At 55.2% G+C, this 18,296-nt stretch overlaps 1 protein-coding gene across 1 annotated transcript in view; it reads left to right on the top strand.

The window, feature by feature from the left end:
• Positions 1-18,291, top strand: part of WNT3 (Wnt family member 3) — a 40,974-nt gene extending 22,683 nt beyond the window's left edge. Inside the window, exons 2-5 of the mRNA XM_079134989.1 lie at positions 9,090-9,331; positions 12,909-13,174; positions 13,771-14,258; positions 18,074-18,291. Coding sequence (XP_078991115.1) covers positions 9,090-9,331; positions 12,909-13,174; positions 13,771-14,250 — 988 coding nt within the window. The 3' untranslated portion in view covers positions 14,251-14,258; positions 18,074-18,291. The remainder of the gene's footprint in view (positions 1-9,089; positions 9,332-12,908; positions 13,175-13,770; positions 14,259-18,073) is intronic.
• The last annotated feature ends 5 nt before the right edge of the window (positions 18,292-18,296 follow it).

Below are 18,296 nucleotides of genomic sequence, written 5' to 3'. Positions count from 1 at the left end.
CAGGGAGTTGTCAAAGTCACCCACAGAATGTAGATGTATCCCTGGGCCAGCAGGACCAGTGAGTTCCATGGGGCCCCTCACAGGCTGCTCTCCTATGGGAAGGAGCCGCTTCTTATTTTGGTTTTCTTCATGCATGTGACTGCTGGTCTAAATACTCTTCTTTCCCTCCATTTTCTCTGAAGCCCCCACCTTCCTGGCCCTGCCATGCTTGTGGTAATCTTGGTGATCTTGGTGAAACATCCAGGAAGGACTGGACAAAGCCCAAAGGCCAGAGTTCAACCGAGTCAACCTCGGGATCAGACCCCAAATCTGGTCCTCAGGCCAGAGGGAACAGCTGCCTCTGGGGCAGTTCACGATGCAGGGGAGATGTCAGAGAGGTGTCCCCACAGGACTGGCTGAGGGCTAACACCAGAGCTCTCACCCAGTGAGGATGCAAAGTGGCAGAGAGAGAGCAGAGGAAGGGAAGGACAGGGTGACCCTCTGCACACTGGTGCACACTGGTGGTGTGTCTCCTTGGGAACCTGTCAGGAATACCAGGAAACAGAAGGCAGGTTCCAGTAACTGTGCCTCCTGGAGGGAGAGCTCTCTCTACCTCTTAGCCCAAGGTTCTAGCCCCCTGGTGTGAAGTTCAGGCCCCTGAGGCTGGGCCAGCATGTGGCATCTGCTGCCCCACCATGAGGCCTCTGGTTGGCACAGCATCCCCAGGTGCCCCCTAGTAGATCAGGCCTAAAATGTCATTCAACTCTTGTTCCTGGTCAGAGATCCCCAAATCTGAATGTCCAGCCTCTGACTTCCTCTTGGGCTCCAGCTCTGCCCCTCCCCACTGTCTGGACACAGGTGCCTGCAGGTGTCACCAACCCCTCAAACTTCCTTTCTTCTTTGTTCTCAAAACCACTTCGCTCTTAGGTTCCCAGACCTGGTCGACGCCATCTTCCTGGTCCTCCTGGCTCAATGCCTTCATAACACCTTCCTTTTTCCTTTTTTTCCCTAATCCTTATTCACGGCTGTCTCTCTGTTCCTAAAGCCACCGTTTGGAGAGCATAGACAGGCAGTCCTCAGCGCAGCTGCACAATTGACTCACTCCAGACCAGAGCAGTGACATCTGGGCCTCTTGTGCTTGCAAGGTACTGCTGGGACTCAGAACTGCCACTTGCTTTGCCAGCCTGTGGTCTCCAGCGCCCACCCTTTGTCCTTTTTCACAGGTGACTAACAGATCAATAGTCCAAAGGCCACCACAGGAAGCTTGGAAGGCTGCCAGAAAGCCCGGAGTACACAGGCCTCTCTAGCCTGTCCCCCTCTTCTGCTTCTCTGTGTGGCCAGACAGGGTGGCTGGGGTGGACCAACCGCTGTTCCCTTTTCTGCCTCCTGGTCTGAGGCTGTTCCCCTATCAGGGGTGCCTGAGGGAACCCTGGCCACCTTCACCAGCTCTGTAGCTGCTCCTGATCATGGCAGCAGGGGCCCACCTGCCCCACTCCAGGAGATGGCGTCCTCCTAGTGTGGCAGTTCCCGGGGTTGTTAGTGACAAGAGCCTCGAGATCCCCTCTCGCTCATTCATGGCACCCACGGTGCCTGGACCTAGTAGGTGCTCCCCCAAAGTTTGTGGGTCGGTTGTTGACAGGTGTCTTCCGGGCTGGTCACTCCTTGGGTGTGGCCTCATCCAGCCCCTGCTCCTGGCACCTGGAGCTCGGCCAGATTTGGGGTCATCACTCAACAAGTGCTAGTCAAGTGAACAGATGGTGCGTGTTTATCAACGAAAGACTTTAACCTGCGCCCTGAGGCCAGGCGCTTCCATTTGTGGCACATATCTGTTGTCCTTGCTGGACCCCAGTCCTGACAACTGGGACTTGGTCAAGCTGGGACCCCAGCAGGAAGCCTGGGCCCTGTGGTTCAGTAGCCCCCAATGTTGCCCCTTCTTAGTTTGGCTCTCACTTTCCCTCTTCCCTCCTTGGTCCTGCTGGAGACAGGGACAACCCAAGGGCCCCTCTGCCTGTTGAGTGAATAAGCCAGCAACACACGAGAGAGGTCTTGAGGCACCTCCGCTTGTTCGATGACAGGTATCCAGGCACCTTCCATGGGCCCCCAGACCAGAGGACCACGTGAGCCCCTTCGGCTCAGAAGCGACTCCCTCCCTTTAGATCCTCCCATCCTACCTAGATATGGGGAAGGGTGTAGACCCGTGTTCCTACAGGACCAGTGGACAGGCAGCCTGTGAATCTCGAGTTAGTTCCCTCTTCTCACTTTCTCACAAGTTTCTTGCCAAGGCACGAGAGTGAGTGGCCCAAGAACAAGGCCCACAGCCTCTCGTGTTGGGGCAGCCTGCCATGCTGCTTTTGAGCTCCTTGGAAGTTCTGGAAGCTGGAGGCAGCAGGGTCCACCAGGCCCAGGCCCCGCCCTGCCCCACGGAGCGTGTGTGTGCTCACCTTACAACATCCTCCAGCTCTAAAGAGCCTCTTGACCTGGGCGGAAGGTGGTGTGGCCTTGAGTTCCAAGGCTAGCACTTGGCTCTTTATTTATTCCTCAAGACTTCCCTTCCCTTCTGCCCATCTGTCCTAGGTCAGGATGGAGTCCTTCTGGACCCAGGAGTAGGTTGGCCCTCTGCCCAGTATTGCCCAGGATCCAGCAGGTGGAGCACAGAGTACTGGGCCATTGTGGGCTCACTGGGGTGGAAACACCCCAGTCACTGCAGGGGAGATAAGTGACCACAAAGGAGTGGTTTCCAGCTCCCTCCCTTTAGCACCCATGCTAGTCATTTTAAGAGACACTTGGTCTTTAGACCAGAATCTTATGGTGACCTCTCTTTGGGGCTGGCAGAGATGGTTAGGTCTCCCCATGGGAAAAGGAGAGGGCATGGTGCCCATGATTCCAAGGAAGGCATAATGGGGGACTGCTTGGCCATGGTGCTCACCCCAAGACTGGGGGAAGGAGGAGGGGAGCTATCTTGGGCTGAAGCCCTGGGGTCCACCTTCTATACCTACCTGTGTGGAGACTACAAGGACAAGCATCCCTTCTGTCCACTCAATGCCCAGCCCTAGAGAAGCTTCTGAGAAGCATTTATCATCCCCTAGGTTAGGGGCCTGGTGGGCATTAGAAGGGCGGCATCTGCCCCAAGGGAGATGATGTTGCGGGAAAAAGAACCCTGCTACCAACTGAGAGCCCTGGCTTCTGTGGCTGCTCTCCTCACAGCCAGCTGTGTGGCCCAGGAAAATGACAACCCTCTCTGGGCCTTGGGTGTCCAGCCCTCCCCCCCCCCCTTTATTTATTTATTTATTTTTTCTGTTTTAACTATTTTAAAGTATACATTAAGTACTTCAGTGACATTAAGTACTTCCCCAGGTTATGCAACCGTCACTCGTATTTCCAGAATTTTTTTATCATTCCAAACAGAAACTCTACGCTCCCCGCCTTTCCCCAGGCCCTGGTACCTTCTAATCTACTCCTGTCTCTATGAATTTAGCCTATGCTAGAAATTTCATACACACAGACTCATACAATATTTGTCCTTTTGTGTCTGGCTTAATTCACTCAACATTCAAGGTTCCCCTGTGCTGTAACGTATTTCAGAATGTCATTCCTTTTCATGACTGAGTACGATTCTGTCATGCATGTATACCACAGTTCCATTCTTCTGTTGGTGGACACAGGTTGTCTTCACCTGTTGGCTACAGTGAGTAACCTGAGCACTAGTCTGCAACAATCTCTTGGAGCCTCCATTTTCAGGTCTTTGAAAAAAATATATATATATGGAATTGGTGGATTCTATATTTGTGTATGTGTGTGGGATTGGGGACTGATCCCAAGGGCCTTCTACCACTGAGCTATATCCCCAGCCCTTTTTTAGAAAAAAGTTTTTTTGTTTTGTTTTATTTTATAGGGTCTCGCTAAGTTGCCCAGGTTAGCCTCAAAGCTTGATCCTCCTGCCTCAGCCTCCTGAGTTGCTGGTGCTATGATGATTTTTTTCTTCTTCTTTTTCCATGCAGTGCTGGGAATTGAATGCGGGGCTTGGCCCTCTCCCACTGAGCCACGCCCCCAGCTCTATGATCATTTTGTTTAACTTTTTGAGGAATGGGCCTCTCTTGGTATCTGTTTTATGTGCAGAGAGGAGGAGGGTGGTTGGGTATAAGCCCATTTGTGAAAAATGACCAACAAACCCTGAACTAACTGACCCCTAGGTCCCTCCAATCTCTAAAAGTCTATATTGGGAGGCTCCAAGGTAAAACAAGCAAACAAAAAATATAAAATCCCCACCAAGTTTGGGCTCAGGGGAGGCTGCCCAGGTGGGCAGAGGTCTCCAAACCTTAATGGGTCATCATGGCGAGTGTGGGGACAGCAGCTCAGTGCACAGCCCATGCACCACAGGCCAGCTTGCCCTCCCTGCTAGAGGATGTGGAATCTGAGGGTCAGCGACGCCGGTTTCGGACCAGATCGTGTGGGGCTCTGTATACTCCATGTTGTGTGCAACATTGATCCGACGCTTAGGCTGACCGCACTGCTGGTTGTGCTCACCGGGCAGACCCACCCTCAGCCCTCTGGCCAAAGAAGGTGTCCTTGGCTTAGTGACAAAGAACTGGGGTGGAGGAGTCTGACAGGGCCATGGGAAATGTTTAAGTCTGGCCTATTTGGAGGGAGCCATTTCACCCTGGAGCTCAGCATCGAGCTCCAGGAGCAGCCCGTGGCTTGGTGGCACCTGCTGCCCACCTGCCTGGCTGCCTGTGTCTGTCCTGGGTTCAGCTGGGTGGTGGGTGGCTGGGGTGGAGGATGAGCTGTCCCTGGGGGAAAGGCACCAGGGCCCTTGGGAAGGGCAGGGCAGGGTATGAGCAGGAGTTGGGTATAAATAGCTCCTGGCCCAGCTGGGGAGGTCTGGCTTCCCTCTGCCCTCCCCCTCAGCAGCTGCTGGTGCCAGGCAGGTCCTCACCTCCCTTGGGGACCTGGCCATCATCTCAGATCCCAGCTTGGAACTTCCTTAACGGGCCTGGGGAGTCTCGTCCTGTGTGTAGGTGGAACCTCCGGATGCCGGGAGCCTGGGGACGGGATGGGGCCGAGACCCGCTCTTTAGAGGGGGCGTTCCTGGACTTCTGGAGTATCGGCAAGTGGGCATCACGTGCGCGGCCCCGTGGAAGGCCACGTGTGCTGGGCTGTGTGGCATGGGAGAGGAGACACAGCCCTGTCCTTGGGGCACTTCCACCAGCCCAGGCAGATGAAATTGGAAAGAACTCAGCTGAGCACGTTGATAAGATTTGAACAGGGCACAGGAAATATACAGAAAGAACAAGGAGAGATTACTTCTGCCTGGGAGCCTGGGAGAGACTTAAGAATGGAGGTGACCCAGGAATCTGGTTTTGAAGGATGGGGAAGATGTTGGCCTGAGGGTGCAAAGGTGGGGGGTGGTGAAGCCCTGGAGGCGGGAAGTGGTCAGGTGATCTGATACCAGCCCCTCACAGTTTGGTAGAAAGCACTGAGTTAGAGGAGGCTCATTGTGTTTCCTCCCCCAGGGGCCTGTGTGCTTCAGTCATGGCGACCAGACATGGCCAACTTAAAGTAATGTGTCTGTGGTGGTCGAATGTCACGCCCGGCAGTGTGTGGGCAGGAGCTGAGGTCAGGGGTGGCCGGGCATGTTTGGGGGAGGCAGTGATCCCACAGAAGTTCTGGTGTCGGGGATGCAATAATGGGACAAATGCGACTGGTGACCAGGCAGGGGACAAAGTGCTGAGGACAGTCCTGAAACACATGGTAACTATAGTGACCACCATTTCTTGAGGGCTTCCTATGTGCTGGGCATTGGACTATACCATTCACTCCTCCTCCCATTAGGTCTATTTAGAAGATGAAGAAACCAAGGCTGGAGAGGAAATTGCTTGAGATCAGCAGCCTGGAAGTGGCAGGGTAGACGTAACCTGTGGCAGCCTGTTTCTGGTGCACGATTGGTTGGGCCTGGGCAGTAGTAAGGAGGCAGGGCTCGGCAGGAAGAGGGAAAATAACTCAGGATGGCGAGTTATGGAGCAATGCTGTGCCAGGCCAGCTACATCAAGCCCTCATTTGATGTTCCTCTCTAGTGATGGCAGGGCCAGGGCAACCGGCAGGGCCTGGACATTGGACACACTGGTCAAGAGCATTGGGTGGGTTCAATCTGAAGCACAGGGGGATAGTAAAAAAACAAACAAACAAACAAACAAAAAACAAAAAACAAGAGGCATCCCGAGCCAGGAGGAAGGCTCAATTCTGGTGCTTTACAGTCCTGCAGACCCAGGCAGGTTACTTAACTCCCTGGCCTCAGTTTCCTCATCCATGAAATGGGATGATGGTGATGATGGTGATGTTCCCACCTCACCAAATTGTAAGGATTAAATAAGGCAACAAACACAAGCACACAGAACTACTTCTGGCTCAAGGTGGGCACAAAAAGTGATACTTTATTGCTCTGGCAATTACTCTAAATGGGGTGGGGGAAGGTGATCTGCAGAGCCCTGTCAAGTGCTGCATGTGCCACGTGCCGGTCAGGGACCTGGGCTCTCCCACTCCGGAGTGGGCTCAGGGCTGAGGCCCAGAGTGCAAAGAGCCAGGCCCGAAGCCATCCTCAGTCCTCAGGAAACCAAGTAGGCACTGCCCACAGGCAGAGTGGAAAGCGGTTTGCCCCAGGGTCTCTGGAGTCAGGTAGCCTGGGTTCCAATGGGGGACTCTTTTGTTCCCCCCGCATTTTTATTGGTGCATTGTAGTAGTACGTCATGGTGGGATTTGTTGTTACGTATTCTTACACGCACACAATGTCACAGTATAATTTGGTCAATATCAATTCCCAGAGTTCTCCTTTCCCTCCTCTCCTCCCTCCCCCTGGTCCCTTCCCTCAAGTCTACTGATCTCCCTTCAATATTCTAAGATTCCCCACCTTCCCTTTCCTTTTTCCCCTTTAGCTTCCACATGTGAGAAATAACACTGGACTTTCTGAGTTTGGCTTATTTCATTTTACATAACATTCTCACGTTCCATTCAATGGGTGACTCTCGAGTTGATCTGTGGTCTGGGCTGGCTAAGCCATCTGTAAAAATGGTTGCTCATAATGCCCCTACTCGGTGCTAGGTTGTTATAAGGTTTAAATGAGGTTTACCCAAGGAAGGAGCTCAGTCTGGCACAGAGGAAGTCATCAATCAGTCTAGCGGTGACAAGTCACAACTTCTGGCTGCCCCATCTTTCTCTCTCAAGGGCTCAGTGGCTGAGATCTGGAAATGTCACATCAGTGCTATCATCCGAGCTCCCAGATCTTGTTCCCCAGTTCCTCTTCCCAAGTTAAATCAATGGAATAATGAGTCGCTTCTCCCCTTGACATCTGAGCCCAGAGGCAGCTCAGGCGGGTGGATGCACACCTCCAGGGTGCCTGGAGCTCCTTCCCTTGGACTCTCTGTAAGCTGACTGGAACCAGGAGCTAGCCTGAGTTCAAAGGAAGGCTTCGGGGAAGGTGGCAAACAGCCTAATCTGAGCTGCCACAGACCTGGCACAAAAAGCCTTGGGCGAGCTAGTTCCTCTGTGAAGCCCAATTTCTGCATTTGGGAGAGGGAATGCTCACCACATTCAAGAACGGACCAGGTCTGTCGCATCCTGTGTGCCTGGCACACAGCAAGAGTCCGTAGAGGGCAGATGTTGGGTTCTTCCTTGTGCCCTGCCCAGAAAGCTTTTGTGTGTGTTTTCCTGACGCACCCCTTGGTGTCTTCCCCCTTCCCAAGGGTTGGTCAAGATGGACACCAAAGGAGAAGAGACGGGACCCTGGGTGCTCCTTTTTCCTGCTCACACTTCCCCTCATCAAGGATTGATCACAAAATTGACCTCAAAACCCACTGAGACCCAATAAGCGTTTTCTTTGCTTCTCCCACAAAATGTCGTTTCTGCTGTTCCTGTGCTAAGGGAGGGAATGGTAGAGATTCCCACAGTTCCTTGGTTTTCTAATATAGTCTTTTTGCCCCTATCTACCCCTTCCCTTCAAGACTATGAAATTCAAGAGGTTGATAGGATTCTGATTGAAAAATGAGGAGCAAAAGACGGAGGTGGCAGCCGGGTGTGGTGGTGCACACCTGTAATCCCAGCAGATCAGGAGGCTGAGGCAGGAGGATGGCAAGTTCACAGCCAGCCTTAGCAAAAGCCTGGCTAAGCAACTCAGTGAGACCCTGTCTCTAAATAAAATATAAAATAGGGCTGAGGATGTGGCTGAATGGTCAAGTGCCCCTGAGTTTAGTCCCCAGTACTAAAAAACAAAACAAAACAAAACAAAACAAAAACCTGAGGTGGCTTGATTCATTTCATCACATCCTATGGTGTTGGGTGAGAGTCGAGGTCTTTTCCCTCCTGACCCTGAGCTAAACAGCCCAGGTGGGAGGAGAGATGGCATTCTGTAAACTTCGAGGGACCTGGAAAGATGGTCATATGTACCCTGGGGAGTCACGGGCAGGAGTGCAGCTGAGCATGCAGCCTCTGGGGAAGAGGCTGAGGAGCATGGCGGTGTGGTGGGTGTGTATGTGCGCGTGCGCGCGCGCGCGCGCACACACACACGTGTGCCGACTCCCTGCTGGGACTGATGCTTCTTTGATTTTTCAGAGATAGGGTTGGGGTCAAATGAGCCTCTATGCCTTCCTCTCTTTAATTTTGGCTTCCTTTCCAGGAATCACTGGAAGTTTCCATGTGGCCTCATATCCTGAACTCCCAGAAGAGTACACGGCCAGACCCTTTCAATGCCTGTCAGGGAAACTGGACCCAAATCTGGGTCCCAAATTCCATCTTTCCACTCCAGGGTCCTTTCCACAGCATTGCACTGTTTCCAAGGGGCCCTGAGAGAGATTCCGCTGGTCCCACTCTCCTGCAAGCTAGATATGTCCTTGCCGGGAGGCACTGTTGCTTGGATCAGAGCTCTGCCTTTTGAGGAGCAGTGTGCCCTCCAGGGAACCAAAGGCAGCACACGCAGATGCCAGGTTTTTTAGGACCTTAAGTTCAGGCCCACGGGCCCTCCATTCCTCCTCTTCTTCCTCCTACCTCAGAGGGTCATGAAGTGAAGCCCATGCTGGGCCATGTGCTTTGTGTCTACAGTGCCACCTCCCTCTGTCTGCCCACAGGTCACTGGCCCTGGGCCAGCAGTACACATCTCTGGGCTCACAGCCCCTGCTCTGCGGCTCCATCCCAGGCCTGGTCCCCAAGCAACTGCGCTTCTGCCGCAATTACATCGAGATCATGCCCAGCGTGGCCGAGGGTGTGAAGCTGGGCATCCAGGAGTGCCAGCACCAGTTCCGGGGCCGCCGCTGGAACTGTACCACCATAGATGACAGCCTAGCCATCTTCGGGCCCGTCCTAGACAAAGGTACTGTCGAAGGCCAGGTGGGAGGTGGGTGAGGTGCGGGGAGGAGGTGTGGAAGGCATCAGGACCCTGTGTCCTTCTACCTCAGGGTGCTTCGGCTTTGAGTGCTGTGTCCCCTTGGAAGGCAATGAAGCTGGTGCTGACCTGCAGCCTCCACGAAAAGTGGAAGTGGTTCAGGTCTTCCTCTGGGCTGTCTCCATGTCTTCCACACCTTTCTCCAGTGCTGCTGGGGGCTGGGCAGCCCTCAGATGCTGTAGGATCCTGAGGTTCGAGGGCAGGCACCAAAGAGCCCCGAGGCCTTCCTTCCTGTCTTGCACAGCAGGTACCCCAGGCTTTGATGTGGACATTTGGGACATTTCCCCAAAGCTGTGCTAAATGCTATGCAAATGCCCCTTTGGGGTGGGGGTGGGGCTTTGCCACCCCACACGGAAGTCCTCAGGGGCGAGGAAGCTGCCGGGGGCTGAGCATATTTTATTGCCCCCGGGGTACCCCCTGAGAGTTTCTGTTAGTCCCCATCCCCTGCAAATTATGTAAGTCCACAAATCATGATGTGCACACTGGTGCCTAGGTAACTTTCCAGCAGTCTTGCAACCTGGGGTACTAATTGGCTGAACCTCGAGTGGTTGAGAGGAAGGTGATTTGACAGTTTAATGGAGGGAGGGCTGCTGGGACAACAGCTCCCAGTAAGGGGACTTTCGGGCTCTTGGGCTCTGGGCTAGAAATGGGCACTTCTTGGAGGAATTGTAGAGTTCAAGAATTTAGTAAGTAGCTGGGTCTTTCCTTCACTGGAGTTTTCCATTCAAACCAGGAAGCACGTTCCTCCCTCCTTTTATTAGAAGAAGGAATCCATAGCTGCATTTACACCAGAAAGAAAAGGTATCTGAGTGCCAGTCTACAGGGCGCGGAGTGGCGGGGGTGGAGCGACTGACTACTCCCATTTTAGAGTGTAATACCCCTTTACCTGTGCCTCAGGTGCACAGGGTCTGTCAGACCTACAGGCAAAATGCTGGCTATTATCATGGGATGGGAGGGCAATTAGCAAATCAATGGATGATGATTCTGTTTACGCTTCTATTACCAAAGCTAATTATTCCTTGTTTAGATAAAAGGTTTGGCCTCTAATTGGGGCCAAGTGGCGGCGGCTTGCATTTCAAACCAGATCTCGCCGGCGTGTCGGTCTCACCGGCTTCCGCTGCCCCACCTTGGGCCAGGTAGCGCTTAATCAAACAGCCTGGCGTCGCGACGCGCTCGCCAGCTTCTGACTGCTCTTCCCGCTGCTGACATTAGCCCGTGAGAAGCGGGTCTTTGAGCTTTTGGCCGGCTCTCATTGTTTGACGTTCTACCTTGCGCTTGTGGGTCTGGCACATGCCTTCGTCCCTAAATTGGAAGAGGGAGGGTTTGTGTTGCGGGGCAAAGGGTGTAGGTCAGAGATGCTGGGGCTCTGATGAAAACCGAGGGGTGAGTCTCGGGGAAGGCGCCCACGCGCCCCAGTGCCTGGCGCGCGGGCGGTGAACCCGGGCTCCAACCTGCCTCTAGGCCCTTTTGCACACCCCCGCCCCAACGTTTGCACCGATTGGCAAGCCCGAGGCCTCCGGCTATGGGGGCAGCCAAGGTTTAATCTCTGACCACCGCCTGGAGACTCAGGCGACCCGGAGTCCGGCTGTTCGGGGCGCGCGTCTTAGGCGCTGGCCGAGAACAACCCCAGGGGCTGGGCCGGCCCGGAGGGGCGACCCGGGACGTCGGCTGAAGGCACAGAGGAGCAGCCCAGAGGGGATGGGGTTGGGGGGGTCAGCGGCCGGAAGGGACGAGGCCGCGATGGCCGGGAGCAGGCGGCAGCGCGGGCGCCGGAGGCCTCTGTCCCCGGGCCGCTCGCAAAGGGCGTGAGCGCCGCCCCCCGCCGCGCCCCCGGCCCGGCCCGCTGCGGCCGCCGCGCCATTCACACGCCCTCTGGCCACTCGGCGCGGCGCGGGGGCTGGGGCCACCGGCTCAATGGAGATCGCGCGGCCGGTGCCGGGGCCGGGGGCGCGGCCCGGCCGCGGGAGCCGCCCGTTGCTACGCGGTGGCGGCCGGCCCGGCGGCCCGGGCCCGGCGGCCGCATTATGCGGGTAATGCGGTGTGACACCGCGCGAACAAAGGCGGATTGAGCGGCCCAGCGGGCCCCGCCGGACGGGGACCGGCACAGCGGGGCTGTCAGCGCCGCTCCCAGGCTAATCCCCGCCCCGCCCCCGCCGCCCCCGCGTTCCCGGGGCTGGGAACCGAGCGCAGCCCGGGGCCGGGCGCCGCCGCCGCCGCGAGAGGCCGCGGGCCGCCGGAAGCCAGGGGCGCCCGCGAGCTCGCCCTCGGCCCCCTCCCAGCGGGCGCGGAGGCCGGGAGGATCTGGGCTGGGGCGGCGGGAGCCTGAGGCCGGATGGACGCCGGGGCACAGAATCCCAAGCCGCGGCCGTCCGGCTCGCGGTCGCGGGTGCTGAGCGGGTTGCAGCGTGGTGCAAGTGGGACTGGCCTCTGCTCTGCAGGTGGCCCTGGAGGGTGTCGGGCCCCAAGGAGGCAGCAATGGCTTTGAAGTCTACCTTCTAGTCTGTGGAGCGCCTGCTCCCCAGCACTCAGAACGGTAGCCACAGCCCAGGAAAGGAGGTGGGAGTTCTGGCTCCCTGGACTGCCTCGTGTCTTGCCTCCTGTTCAAGGTTGCCGGTCACCTTCCCGCTCTAGGGTCCTCGTCTTTAAGGGGGGAGATGTCGAACTGCAAGTCTTGCAGTCCTTTGCCTCCCTAACCAACAATGAGCAAATCTATAGTGTTAAGAATATTAAATGGAAACACACACACACACACACACACACACACACACACACAGCGCAGCATTTGTGCAAACCCAACATTTGAGGGTGGCTAACCTTGTAAATGGGGGACACCTCTGAGAATTTCCCCTGGGGCAGAACCAGAGGAACTGTCCTTGCCCAACTGTCTTGGAAGGATCCTGACCTTCTCAGTTCAAGACCTTGGCTTTGGGGTGGGAGGAGGGAAGGGAAAGGGGAAGACGAAGGCACCAGCCCCTGCTTTCCTGGTGAGGAACTCCAGTGGCAGAGAGAAACTGTACCCATTTTACAGAGTGTAACCCAGGCTCAGCAAAGGTTTTAAACAACGTTTGCCCAAGCAGACGGGAAATGGGTGGATTGGGTAGATTTAGGCTGTAGATTCCTGGGCCTCCCCACTCACAGACCTCAAACTTTCTTGGAGTGGAGAGGTCTCAGGACTGTGCTGGCGTCTCTGGAGTTTGGGAGGCTGATGGGCAGGTGGCCAGGGGCAAGACAGCCTGGCTACCTTATTCCATCAACACCTGCCAGGAGTTGTTATTTCTGCTCGGTTTGTACAGTCTACTCTGCCCGGTAGCAGCATTTGGGGCCCTGGGCTTCAGTTTACTCACCTGAGCAAGTGGGATACCCACAGGGTATGGTCCCTCTTCCTTAGGGGCTGGTGAGCCATTAAACACTCCCTCCTCTTCCTCCTCCTAGCTGGGGAGGTGGAGGAGGGCTGGTGCGTCCCAGGCTCCCACCTGAGCGCTGCCTCCCCCTGTCCCTCCCGCAGCCACCCGCGAGTCGGCCTTCGTGCATGCCATCGCCTCGGCCGGCGTGGCCTTCGCCGTCACGCGCTCCTGCGCCGAGGGCACCTCCACCATCTGCGGCTGTGATTCTCATCATAAGGGGCCACCCGGAGAAGGCTGGAAGTGGGGCGGCTGCAGCGAGGACGCCGATTTCGGGGTGCTCGTGTCCCGGGAGTTTGCAGATGCGCGTGAGAACAGGCCAGATGCGCGCTCGGCAATGAACAAACACAACAACGAGGCAGGCCGCACGGTGAGCCGCGGCTGCCCTAGCCCCAACCCTGCTGGGAGCGCACCTGGGACCCCAGCCTTCCCCTGGCCTGGCTTGGCCCCTTTCGGAGGCCCTGTGCATCCGGCTTCCCTTTCCTTTTGGCCAGACTTGGTTCCCAGCTACACCCCACAGTCGCCCATTCTGTCCGCCCCTCTTCCTCCCTGGGCTGTTCTTGGTTTCTCTAGGGGATCAGTCAGCTGGGAATGTGGCCACCCCACCCCCAGCAGGTACCCACGCCTGTCCTGTGCATTTTGGCTGACTGTGCAGGTGTGGAGCTGTCTTTGAATTCGGCCTCCATCCCTTCCTATGGGTGTTTCACCCCAGGCTACTAACCAAAGCTCCCAGCCTCAGTGTCCCCTCCGTTAAATGGGAATAATAATCCCTATTTCCTACCACTTGGAGAAATGAATCGTGATGAGGGTGTGAGGGGGAAACTAGAATCTTTTGATCCATACCTCAGTCCCCATCCATTCTCTTCCTGGAGCAGAGTAGGAGTTCATGAGGCCAGAGGGATGAGGGTGGGTGGGCAGAGTGCTCCCAGGTGGGGTCCGTTGCCAACTGCTACTCCTCTTCCCCAGACCATCCTGGATCACATGCACCTCAAGTGCAAGTGCCATGGGCTGTCGGGCAGCTGTGAGGTGAAGACCTGCTGGTGGGCTCAGCCTGACTTCCGTGCTATTGGGGATTTCCTCAAGGACAAGTACGACAGCGCCTCAGAGATGGTGGTGGAGAAGCACCGGGAGTCCCGAGGCTGGGTGGAGACTCTCCGGGCCAAGTACGCGCTCTTCAAGCCACCTACCGAGAGGGACCTGGTCTACTATGAGAACTCCCCCAACTTTTGTGAACCCAACCCAGAGACGGGCTCCTTTGGCACCAGGGACCGGACTTGCAATGTCACCTCCCATGGCATTGATGGTTGCGATCTGCTTTGCTGTGGCCGAGGCCATAACACGAGGACGGAGAAGCGGAAGGAGAAGTGCCACTGCATCTTCCACTGGTGCTGCTACGTCAGCTGCCAGGAGTGCATCCGCATCTACGATGTGCACACCTGCAAGTAGAGAGCCAGGTAGGGCTCAGGGTCGGGGAGGGGGACACTTGAGCTTGCCCGTCTCCTCTTCTTGACCCACCCATTCTCTTTCCTTCCTTCCTTCCTTCCTTCCTTCCTTCCTTCCTTCCTTCCTTCCTTCCTTCCTTCCTTCCTTGCTTCCTTCCTTCCTCTTTCTTCTTCCTCTTCTTCCTCCTCTTCCTCCTCCTTTTTTTCTTTACCAGGGATTAAACTCATGGGCTTTCTACCATTGAGTGACATCCCTAGCCCTTTCTATTTTTTTATTTAGAGACAGGGCATCTCTAAGTTGATGAGGCTGGCTCAGAACTTGCGATCCTCTTGCCTCAGCCTCCCAAGTCAGGCCTATGCTGCCTCGCCCACCAGCCCAGTCTATTTATGAGCTATCCAAGATACAAAAGTCCCCACAGCCAAAATAAGAAGCCAGGATTTCCCAAACTTCAGTAGAAATGGTTCTCAGCAACTTGGTGGATTGTACAAAACACAGATAACTAAGTATATGCACACAGAACAAAAGCAATTAATTAAAATTCCTATACAATTTGGTAAATTATGAGCCAGATTAGGTTTTTGCTTGGCCACTGGCCATCACTTTTGAGCAGCTATGGGGCCAGAAGAGAGGCACTATGGGCTTGGAAGCTGGGAGACCTGATGTCTGGTCTCAACTTTGTCCCTAACTTTCTGTTTTTTTTCACTTCTTGGGTCTTGGTTTTCGTGTTATCAAATGAGGAGGTTAAAATACCTGAAATAATGGGCTGAGGTTTCTTCTAACCCTGGGGCAGAGTTATTTTGCTCCTACCTGGAACTTAGAGGGCAAGTTTTTGCACAAACATAAATCCTTCGAGTGTCAGGGAGGTGGGTGGGGGAGTGGCAGATAAGCCCATATCCCAACAGATCTGAAGCTTGGGTGGAGCAGGGAGCACTCTCACAGAGTCTCATGGAGTTTATGGATGATGATGATGGGGAGGAGGAGGGATTCAAGTTCAGAGTGACTATGATGCGTAATCAAGGGATCAAAGGCTGGTGGACTGTGTTCCCAAGCTTCCCAGAGGTGACCTGCGTGGGAGGCCTGGTGCCCTGGCTCTCAGATCCATAGGACCCCAGGATAGGTTACCATGGACGTAGGATGGGCCTGGAGCCTTGGGCGTGGCAGGTTTCTAAGGCCAGAGAGGCCTTTCTTCCTCTCCTCCTCTGAGATGGGGTCTGGCGCATAGAGGCGTGAGCACAGGCTTTGGAATTAGGCCTAGCCCTGGTCTAGTCAACCCTGTGACCCAGACAAGATCTTCCTCATTGACCCATTTCCTCATCTCATCCTCACCAGAGGTGCCATGAATAGCAGGTGGAAGGACGCTGGGGACAGTGCTGGGTCAATTGGGAAGCACTTGCCTGCGGGGTCATGGCTTCCAGGGTAGGTTTGGGGGAGAGTAGCCCACTCGGGGTCCCATTCCACACAGGTGCCTGGAGTAGTGGTTCTGGTCTGTGCTGTGTGAGGCTGGGAGGGGAGGTGGGGGGTGGGAGGTACCTGACCAAGAGCACTGGTTGAAGGGTGACCCTCTTCCCAGGAAGTCCCTCTGGGGAGGTCAAGTTATGTCTTGACAGAGTCCAGAAAGGCAGCCAAAGGCATGACCTTACTTGACAGCAGGATAAAAGCCATGGGGGGGGGCGGGGAGAGGACAAAGGTGAGCTCCAGGGCCACCACTTGCCAGCTGTCCAACCCTCGATCCCTAGTTTCTTCATCGGTACCGTGCTGGTGAAGCCGAATTTATATGAGGCTCAAATTAGCTAACAGATGTGAATGCTTCTCTGAGTACACCACTAATGAAGTGTGATAAACACTATCAGAGAGTCATGACACAGGGCGGTCATTGTGCAAAGAAATAGCATCATTACTTTGGCAGTCTCATTTATTGCTTTTTGAAATGATAGAAAAGTCAACGGGGAAGAGGACTCACAGGCCAGCTGCAGCCTGTCAAGGTGGAAGGAATGTTTGAAAACTATAGTGACCATCTTCTGAGGCTCACCAGAACCAGAGGCAGCATAGTGTCCCTCCTTTTCAGTGAGATCCTGATCCTGATCCTGAGAAGAGGCCGTGGGGACCTCTGGGTTTCAGAACACTAGTATTGAATGGGGCCGAGAGGGCCATTTGTGAGCCTGCCTGTTTCACAAATGGATGTGTGAGCTATTGGCTGAGGCCTGGCCACAGCAGCAGTGCCCAAGCCCCATCGGTGGCTCCAGGAGGCAGGCTGCAGCTCTGTCCCTGCTCTTCATGGGCAGCTAAGATCTGCCAGGCAAGGCAGGAGGTGCTGGGTTAGCCCTCCCTGTCCAGAAAATCCCCCAATTCCAACCCCTCTTCTAATGCTGACCCTAAGGAGGAGGGAGTGTAGCTTGGTGAGAGCTTTCCTAGCATTTGGAGGTCCTGAGTTCAATCCTCTGCAAAAAAAATAAAATAAAATAAAGTCTGTGCTCTTCACCAGCCCTCTTTCCCCCCACATCCATGTGGTTCTAGTCCCAGGCCTCTCCCACATGGGGGGACAAGTAGATAACATTTCCCAGTATGGTGGCTTTTTCATAAATAGTCAACTTTTTGAGTGAATCCGGGCAAGCTCTTTTGCTCTTGGGGCCCTGCTTTCCTCATTTGTGAACTGAGCCGTGTCTTGCTGGACTGTCCCGTGGACTAGACCATGCACAGGAAGAGCTTGGCGCATGGTCCAGGGTTCATGAAGACAGCTGAGATTTCCAGGCCACGCAGGGCTAACCAAGAGTGACTCCCCAGGTTTGCTGCTTGGTTTGGAGTCATAGACCAATAGATTAGCTGAGTCCTGGTTACTTCTTCCCATCCTTTCATCCACATGGACACTGATGAGTGCCCAAGAGATAAACTGACAGGGACTACAGGGGACAGAGCCTCAAGATTTCTCTTGGCTACCTTGGGGTCTTGGCAGTGCAGGTAGAAAAGGTAGCCACAGAGCCAGCCACGCCCTCTTCACACCTGGGGGAGAGCCAGTCACACTGACTTTGTTCAGGAAGGGAAGGGTCCTGCCCAGGTCCTTCCTGTGAGGGGAAACACCTTTTCCATCACTCGTAGGTTTGTCCACGGTCTCCAGTTAACCACTGGTCGGTACCTTGTTATTCCCATGTTGGAACCAGAGTGAACTAGAAAGACTGAACACGTCAAGTGGCCTGGCCGACCCCAGGTCCTGGATCTGCTGCTGACCTGCTGCGGGATGTTGGGTGTATCCCTGTAATCCTGCTGAGCCTGTTTGGCCTCTGTAGCGTCTTGTACTGGCCCTGTAGGCCCCTGGAGGAGCTGAGGGATGTTGGGAATGCCTGTGAAGTGGCTTTGTGCCTCCATCCTTTGTGAGAGGGAACTCAGGAGTGAAGTTGCACACACCTTGGTGCATCCACAGGAAGGAAGTAGGCTTCACTGGACCTTCTCCCATTTGGACAGCTCATCATCAGGCTACCCCGGGCCACACAGAAATGCTTTGTGCCTGGCACTAGTCCTGCCCGGAGTGACTCGAGGTTGGGGACTAGTGCTCAGACTGGTGAGGGTGCTCCACCTCTATACAAGGCGAGTTCCTGCCTTAGGGCAGTCGCCTGGCCTCCTGTGCCCGAGGCCCTCAGCTAGCAGTGGGGAGGTAGGATTTCTGTGGACTCCCTCCCTCCGTGGCAGGCTGGAGGTTTGAGCATGAGGAAGCCAGGGTCCCTCCTTTTTAAGCACAAATGAAGTGTCGAGACCTCCTATCATTGCACCCCTAGAGGTTGTCCCCCCGGGAGAGGAATGAGGTTTCTGACTCTTCCCATTTGTTTTCCCAAAGGACACTGGGAAGGGGTAAAGTGTGCGGCTGGGCGGATTCACTGAAGTCCCACGGGAAGCAGGACCTAGAGCCAGCCAACCCTTGGCATCCGCCAGCAAGGAGCACGGACTGTTGCCAGCTGCACCTGGGAAGTGACTGGACCCCGCCAGCCTGCTGATGGGAGGCGCTCCCCCCTCCCATCTTCACGTTTCTCACCCTGCTCTGGACGGTGTGTGGTTTTTTT

This window comes from Sciurus vulgaris (assembly GCF_902686455.1).
Source record: "Sciurus vulgaris genome assembly, chromosome: 3".
Taxonomy (NCBI): domain Eukaryota; kingdom Metazoa; phylum Chordata; class Mammalia; order Rodentia; family Sciuridae; genus Sciurus; species Sciurus vulgaris.
The sequence above is the reverse complement of the archived record's forward strand: the minus strand, read 5'-3'. Positions and strand labels throughout refer to the sequence as shown.